The sequence below is a fragment of the Eurypyga helias genome, unplaced genomic scaffold (genome assembly GCF_000690775.1).
Source record: "Eurypyga helias isolate BGI_N326 unplaced genomic scaffold, ASM69077v1 scaffold316, whole genome shotgun sequence".
Lineage (NCBI taxonomy): Eukaryota > Metazoa > Chordata > Aves > Eurypygiformes > Eurypygidae > Eurypyga > Eurypyga helias.
Window position 1 is genome coordinate 5807 of NW_010254444.1, and position 8050 is coordinate 13856.

The 8050-nt window shown below is 55.9% G+C and overlaps 1 protein-coding gene across 1 annotated transcript; it reads right to left on the reverse strand.

Moving 5' to 3' along the window:
- Nucleotides 1-5081: 5081 nt before the first annotated feature.
- LOC104510643 (leucine-rich repeat-containing protein 32-like) lies at nucleotides 5082-7851 on the reverse strand. Its single transcript, XM_010152962.1, has 2 exons — nucleotides 7732-7851; nucleotides 5082-7070 (listed from the first exon to the last, which is right to left on the reverse strand). The coding sequence occupies exons 1-2, from the start codon at nucleotides 7849-7851 to the stop codon at nucleotides 5082-5084; spliced, it is 2109 nt and encodes a 702-aa protein (XP_010151264.1).
- Between the last annotated feature and the right edge of the window lie 199 nt (nucleotides 7852-8050).

The following is an 8050-nucleotide window of genomic DNA, read 5'->3' on the forward strand; positions in this document are numbered from 1 at the left end:
CGCCCCCCGGGGGGGCGGTGGGGGGGGGGGGGGGGGAAAGCTCAAGGGGGAGCTCACAGGAGGGCAAGGAGAAGACCTGCTGCTGGGTCAGGGCTTGCCTGCACACAGAACTTGCTCCTGGGATTAAGCTAAAGGCTGGAGGAACATCAAATAGTTGTCCTGGATGGCCAAAGGTTCATGTGTCCTGCTGCTGGGACTCGGACAGGGGCCAAAACAAACACCCATGAATGGTTTGTAACCTGCGTAATGGTTTGTAACCTGTACCCCTCCCCGCGTACCATCCCAGCTTGCAATGGCTTGTGTCTTCCAGGCTTGGGTGAGGCAGCTTTGCACTAGGACATTCCATGGGTCCCCCCGCTGTCAGCGTGCCCTGTGTCCCCTCAAGCCCCCAACAACCGTGGCACTCCCCCCGCCCCACGCTCACCTACCGACCGACCGCGTGAGGAGCCACATCCTTCTGCCTGGGAGGCTGTGAAAATGCCGAGCTGTGGTGACGCAGGCAGCGGTGGCATGCTGTCATGTGGCACCGACATCCCGGGGAGGAGGCAGATTGGCGCTCCTTGGCCCGCTCCCACCACATCCCAGAGGTTGTGGACAAGATCCCTGCTGCAGGTGGGCACCTGGGAGCAGCCCATCCCCTCCGGAGGCTGGGGATGCTGGTGAAGACCACCCTGGGTGCCAGGTGACTGTCCTGGAGCAGGGGGCTGCTTTCCTTTAGCAAAACCGTCCTCCTTCCTCTTTCTCATGTAGTGGTGGAGCCAGTGACCTCACCACAGGACAGATACCAAGAAGCGGGCTGGGGGTGACGAGAACCTGCAAGGGTTTGTTCCTGCCAGCTGATCTCCTCCAGAGACACTTACGCACGGGGCTGCCTTCCAGCTTCACCTGGCCCCGTGGCCTCCTCCCGACTCACCACGAGGCTGCTCCCATGTGTCTGCCTGGACCAGGGACCGTGGGTCTGCACCTGCTTGTGGGTTCAAGCCGTAAGGATGCCGAGCGCTCGGTGACACTTTGTGAGCTGCTGCGACCAGGGCTGCCTGCAGCCACGGCAGTGTCCTGCTGCGGGCAGCACAGAACAAGGCAGCCCTGTCCCCAGGGCTGGGGCGTCCAGGTGGAGGACATGCAGAGTCGTAGAAATGTTTGGGCATCTGCACTCCCCCCACAGCATCCTGGGACTGCCGAAGGCGGTACAGGATGTTGCAAGGCAGGGGAGATGCTGGGAGCTGTGTTCCCCATCTGCCTCCTGCCAGAGTCTCCTCTGGCTGAAGGTCTACATGCTGGGGGGCCGGTGGCAGGTCCCAGCCTGGTCAGAGCCCCACCAGAGAGGAAGAAAGTGTCATGAATAACACATCCGACCTCACTAACTAGGCTAGAAATAGCTGCCAGGGGAGTTTTGTTGAGTCACACAGAAGAGGCTGTGGCAGTGAGTGATAATGGGACGCAGCGGCGGCACAACCCTACGAATGGGAGGGACGCACGGGCTGATGTCCCAGAGGTGACACATGGGGACAAGCCACTGTCACCAGCCTCTTGCCCCATCCCAAAGCCACAGAGCAAACGCCACATTAGGTAGGAGTGCGTAAAAGCCTCCTGGCCACAGGGAGCCAGGCTGTGGTGAGTGGTTTTGGGAGATCAGCCACATCTGGGAACACACATTGCAGCAGTATCAGCAAAAAATAAAAGAAGTGATAGCTTCAGCAGCCATTCTGCTGCTGCCCGGGCACGGAAGTGGCCTTACCTGAGCTCTTTGGTCGTGTGAAACCCAGGGCAGGAGCTGCTGGGCAGAGGGAGGAAAAGAGCATTCACTGCTACGATGGTTTTGCACCTTGCAACAGCCTAAAGCACGTGATCTTGCATTATCTCATGACAGAGTTGGGGAGATTCAGGCTAACCCATGCTCTGCCTAAACACGGAGGATGAAGAGCACTGTCCCAGGCAGGGGCGGCTCGAGGAGCGGTGTCTGCCAGCCAGTGACCAGGAAATCCTTCAGCTCTTGAAGCAGACAAAGCTCTGGGTCTTGTCTCCATGGAGGGAAAGGGAAAAAGAAAAAATAAAAACCCCAGCATGCTCTAATTAAAGTTCATTGCCGACAAGGTAATTTCCGCATGAGTTAGCAGAACAGCCAGTTGGAAATTTTTGATAAAAATCTAATTTTCTTTGAAAATGCAGATCCAGTGAAATGTGAAGGCTTTCCACTGGAAAGAATGAGTTTCGCTGGATTTCTCAACTAGTTCTCCAGAAAATTTGCAAACGGTCACAACATTTTAATCACCACTGCTTTTTTTTTCAGACCTAAATTTATATTCTTACTGCCTTACAGCTTGACATGAAAATGCAACTTTTTTGGCATCATCACTTTGTTCGTTTGAACTTCAATATTCTACATAGCTTTTACCCTCATTTGGGATCAAGAAAAATTCGAGATGCCAAGACATCCCTGGGATAGGGAAACCATTTCCCCTAAACTGCGGGAAGCTCAGGTTGAGGAGCAGTGCAGAACACAGGACATACCCCTCCCATTAACACCAGCCCGCTCTGCAGCCGGGTTTCTCTTGACCTCGTGGGTAACTCCTGCTGACACAAGCGCAGAGCGGGGTCCAGGCAGCTCGGTCGTACCTCATCATCCCCTGTACCAGCATGAGCTCCGGGAGCTTGCCCTGTGCCCTGCTCCTCGCCAGGCTGAAAGCACGGGCTGGGGGAAGGGGGCATTGCCCTCGGCACTGACGTGCATTTAGTTCTTCTTGTAGGACTCAGGAGACCACAACCTGGAATCCTGTTTTTCTTTGAATTGGGAAAGCACATGGATATTGATAAAGATAATAACCCAACACACCATCTCCTTGGGTCAGTTTCTGTACTTTCTCAATCCTTCTTTGGCCTTGGGGGTCTCCAACCTTTCTTCTTGTCCTTTTTAAAGCCCAACCCTCCTCCCCTGGGCTCTGGCAGCCTCCCTGTCCCTTAGCAAGGCCAGCACCTCCCTTCCACCCCTCTCACCCTAAGCCCTATGTGTCTTTGCCTTCCTTGCAGGGTAAAACCAGTACCAGGATCTCCTGCACATGCTTTAACAGATGCTCCAATCCCTGAAGACGACTTTGGGCATCAGCTCTGCGTGGCTGAAGGCTCCAGCCCTCCGCAAGCCTTAAGGGGAGGAGGATGCTAGTGGGAGCCCGTGAAGAAGCAGCACAAAAGGGCAGGACATCTCACGGCCACACACGTGGAAAGTACAGCCTAGGAGGGGGTTTAAATGAGGAACAGAGGCCACACAAAATGTACCAGAAACACCCACCAAGGGCAACAGCAGCATTTTGGGCTCCAGCCAGGCAGCCCTGAAGGGTGTCCCTGAAACATCTGGGCTGGGAAGGAGGCTGGCACGGTTTTAGGGACAGGCTGAGCTCACCCACCTGCAATCACGGCGCTTTGTGGGCACACAGGAAAGCATGTCCCTGCTCCGGGGAGCTCGAGTGTCACCTGAGGATGGGGGACCTTGCCAAGGAGAAGCGCAGAAGATACCAAGGGGCACACAGTGGCTCCCGGCACCCTCGGCGGGAGGGTGGCTGGCACGCACCAGGACTTTGGTGAATGACAGGGATGCAGGAGCAAACAGGGGAAGGGGGTGGGTGGAAGCAGGAGACCCAGCAAAAAGCCACCCTGGAGCAGCAGGCTGGTTTTTCACCAGCAACACAGGCTGCCTGCCCATCCCAAAGGGCTCCGCGGTGGCACACAGTGCCAGGCTCCTCCACGATGCCTCGGGCACCGGCATGGCCGGGCGCTCATCATGACGAGGCGCAGAGTGCCAGATCTAAGGGAAACTGAGGCGGGGATGGAAACGTGGGGCTATCAAAGGCACTGGGGTCTCTGGGGAGCTGGATGCTCATCAAAAGCCAAGAAGCTGCAGCCCCAGCAGCAATGGGGAAGCATACGTTTTACAGCAAAAATGCCCTTTGCTTCACAAGTAAAACCACGATAAGCTTGAAAGGGAAAAGAAAAAAAAAAGTTAAGTAATTGGGATTTTAAGTGACTTCCGAACCCTTTTACTCTCACAGCCTCTAACCGAACTGGTGTGTGGACAAGGAGGTGGCTGGGGACTTTCAAGGTAGAACCAAAGAAATGCAAAACATAAAAGGTTTTGTTGTGGCCTTATTTTTGTCCTTTGCCAGAGCTGGCCCCAGCCCCTCAGGTGCTCATCGGCATGCTGAGGACTAGCACTTACCCCCTGGGATGGGGACCGAGCTGCCCCTGCCTCCACCAACCCAGGAGTCCAGGTGCCGGAGGGAGAGTGTGCTGCACCCCCCCAAAGAGCCGGTGAGCCAGCATCAGCCAGCAACAGCACACAACTGGGTTCCTCTCCTCCTCACTATCGCAAGGACAGGGCAGATTTCCTCCCAGCACCCACAGCAGTGCCTGGGGTCATTTTAGGCCCTGCCAACTCCATAGCATCATTCAGATGACAGCTTGGCAGGGAAAGGCAGAAGAGAAGCACATAGGATCCTACAGAAACCCCAATCCTCCCTGTCCCATCCCAGCACTGTGACCCACCACCACAGGAGCCTTCAGCACAGCTTCCAACGGGCACCGTTCCCTGCTGCTGTTCATTCCTCGCTGGACTAGGCAGTGCTCCCAGGAGCAGGGGCAGGTATTTATCTGAGCTACTAAACCTACTTAAAAGGCAATTAGTGACTGCTGGGAGAGCTGTGAAACCCTCAGGTGGCACCCATGGAGACAATTCCCTTTCCATAACCACAGCGTGATGGTTCAGGGAGGGCAGATCAATACGAGCAGCCCAGGCCTTGGTTTCTTGTCCTGGGTGATGAGAACATACGATGGCAGGGAACAAAACCCACCCAAGATTGCTTAGAGTGTGCTTAACTTCTTGCAGGGAACAGAGCAGCTTATCAAGAAGGAGAGGCAGCCTACAGATCGCCTCTGCCCAGCACCATCCACGGCCCCTTTATTGGGTTTGCAAAACATGCAGTATACCGGTGAGGGGAGGAGACCTAAAATACAGTAATGTTATTAATATTATTAATAATAATAAATAGAGTTCTGACTGATCGCTGCAGTTCCTGCTCCCCAGGGTTGGGCTACACTTTGGTGATGCTGTCTGCTGGCTTCACCTCGGCTGGCTCCTCTCTTCTGGGATGGCGGGGCAAGACCCCCACCCTGTTGCTCTGGAGTCCTGCACACCCCCTCGACTTCTGCCCTTTCTTCAGAAGGCAGCAAGCCCCCGAGCTGAGAAAGCAAAGGCTCGTCACAACCACGAGCAGAGCCAGCGAGCTGGTGCCCTTGGGACGCGGACAAAGCCACCAAGGATTGCTGGTTATCTTGGCTGAGAAGTTCCTGCTCTCATCTCGGTAGGAGCAGAGGGCTTCATCCAGGTCCTGCACGCCCACACCGGCCGCCTGCAGCGTGTCCAGCCAGGCCAGCGAGCAACAGCTGAAGGGGTTCCCCGCGATGGACACGTCCTTCAGGCTGCGGGACCAGCTCACGAACGCTGTCTTTTCCAATGTCGGCAGGTTGTTATTGCGAACGTCCAGGCTTTCCAGAGGGGAGCAGAAAAGACCTGTGGGCAAAAGGCTCAGGTTATTGCCTGAGAGGTCCAAGACTTTGAGCGTGTCCAGGCAGGGGAGCTCTGCTTTGCTGTTGTCCATCTGGTTGCCCCTTAGAGAGAGTTTTTGCAGGGAGAATTCCAACCCCGCCAGGGCTTCCTTGGACACGAACAAGTCCTTGTTCCCTGACAGGTCTAGGGAGAGCAGCGAGGTCTGGTTGAAGGCGTAGGGGTGCAACCTGGTAATGTTGTTCTTGCGAAGACTCAGATGCTTCAAGTGCGGCACGTTGTAGAAGGGGGTGCAGGTGTCTCCAGGGACTGGCATGTGAGAGCCCCCTCCCGAATTCCCTCCCCAATCGCTCCCCTGGCTCTTGCAAGGCTGAAGGCTGTTGGAGCTCAGATCAATCGTTTCCAGCTGAGGCAGAGATTCGAAAAACCAGCGTGGCAGCACACGGAAGGCATTGCTGTGGAGGTCCAGCGAGCGCACGGAGAGGGCAGCACGCTCCGGTGGTGCGTGCGAGCGGTCACTGGGCTCCGTACCATTGGCGAGTGAGTCCCCGGCTACGTCCTGGAGACAGTTCCTAGCCAGGCTGAGGCTGTGAAGAGAGCCCAGGCTGTGGAAAAAGGTAAATGGGAACAGCTGCAGCTGGTTATTGCTGAGATCCAAGTCAGCTACATGCGTCAGACCAGCCATGGTATGCAAGGTCCTGTTAAACCTCGCCATCTCCTTGTAGTGCAGTACAAACTCCCCCGGATGGTGTGAGCCTGGGAGCAGAGAAGCAATAAGGTTGTTGGAGAGGTTTAAGTGTGTGAGATAATGGGCTTTGGGGAGCTCTGGAAAATAGAGGAGTCTGTTATGGCTCAAGTCGAGCACTTGAAGCAGGTAGGGCTCCGCTCCCTCCTCCGAGATGAAGAGCTCCAGGGCGTTGTGGCTGAGATTTAAAACTCGCAGCTGCGTGAGGCTGAAGCCAGAGATACAGTGGAGGGAATTCAAGGCCAAGTTCACCACCTCCAGCTCTTCCAGAGCCTCAAAAGCTCCCTCCTCGATTTCCATGATGTAGTTGTTGCTGAGGTCGAGCTTGCGCAGCCGTGGCACGCTCCGGAAGATGCCTGCCGGCAGCCTGGTCATCTTATTCCCAGAGAGATCAAGCGTCCTCAGCCTGGTGAGGTTGCTGATGTACCAGCCTGCCATGTGGCTCTCCAGGTTATTTGCCGACAGGTCCAGGACCTCTATATTCCTAAGCACGTGAAAGGCTTGCCCGTTAGCGTGGTAATTACGATCCAGGCGGTTCGATCTCAGGAGGAGGGAGCGCAGCTGGGGTAGCTGAGCCAGGGTCGTGGCTGACACAGCTTCCAGCTGGTTGAAGCACATATCCAGGTACTCAAGTTGCCCAAACCCTGGCATGTGGCTGCCTGACAGGTTTCGGATAAAGTTGTTGGAGAGCTCGAGGTACTTAACTCCTTGGCCCAGTTCCTCTGGAAACTTGTGCAGGCCAACCCCTTTGCAAGACACCTTTGTGGGGCTCTAGAGAGAGAGAGGAGAAGCCATCAGCATGAGGGGGGCTACAAACCACAGCTGCTGTCCAAGCTGGGCATGAGCAACACGGAAATGAGCACCCATCCCAAGCCTGGGATGGGAAGAGGTCAGACCACCTACCACCCCTGCTCAGGGACAAGGAGCTTGTCCACAGGATTAAGGTGGGCTTTCCAAAACTCTGGATGATCCAGCTGGATTGTTTCTGATGGAGCAAGGAGAAGACTGTGTCTTTGGCCCCGCAGGCTGTCCTGTGTGGCCCAGCAAGCAAAATGGGGAAAAAAAGTAGCACTGAAGATGCAGCAGTCTGGTGGAACAAACCCAGCCTCCGGAGGGACTGGTCCAGAGCATCCTGCCTTGGAGGATATTGAGCTGACGCCCCTGTGACAGGGGCTGCTGGAAGGTGTCACCAGCATGGCAGGGACATGGGAGCAGGTGGATGCTGGGGAGCAGCTATCAGCACACCAGCTTGGGACAGAGAAGCAGAGAAGAGATCAAAGCTGGGGAGGTTAAAGAGATGGAGGCTGGAGGCGAGAGCCATGGGGAAGAGATGCACCCTGCATTGCGCAGAGGGATGCTCACGGCCCTCCTCGGACCCAGTGAAGCTACCGGGGCCATCCCAGCCCAGGGGCTCTGCGGGAAGAAGCCTTACCTGCTCACACGGTGTGCCTGTGGGCCTCGGCTCCTCACTAGCCTGGGCTCTGAGAATGGATGGGAGCAGCCAGAGCAGCAAGCAGCCTCTTTCAGCCAGCCGGTGTTCAAACAAGAGCATGTTGGGCTGTGGGCAGTGCCAGCGCTGTCCCGTTCCTCCAGCGCTCTCTGGCAAGCTGGGCAGGAGCTGGGTTCTGTATAAATAGGCTTCAGGATGGGATGGGGGAAGGAGATAACGCATGTGGGTGTTTGTAGCTACGGAAGTGGGAAAAGAAAGACCTAAGATTACAGAGGGGGAAAAACAGTGCAGAAAGCCACAA

Bases quoted from the DNA above. Each gene is read 5' to 3' on its own strand.
- LOC104510643 (XM_010152962.1), bottom strand. From the start codon at position 7,851: ATGCTCTTGTTTGAACACCGGCTGGCTGAAAGAGGCTGCTTGCTGCTC. The intron at 7,071-7,731 runs GTAAGGCTTCTT...CTCTCTCTCTAG, and splicing joins CAGGCACACCGTGTGAGCAG to AGCCCCACAAAGGTGTCTTG.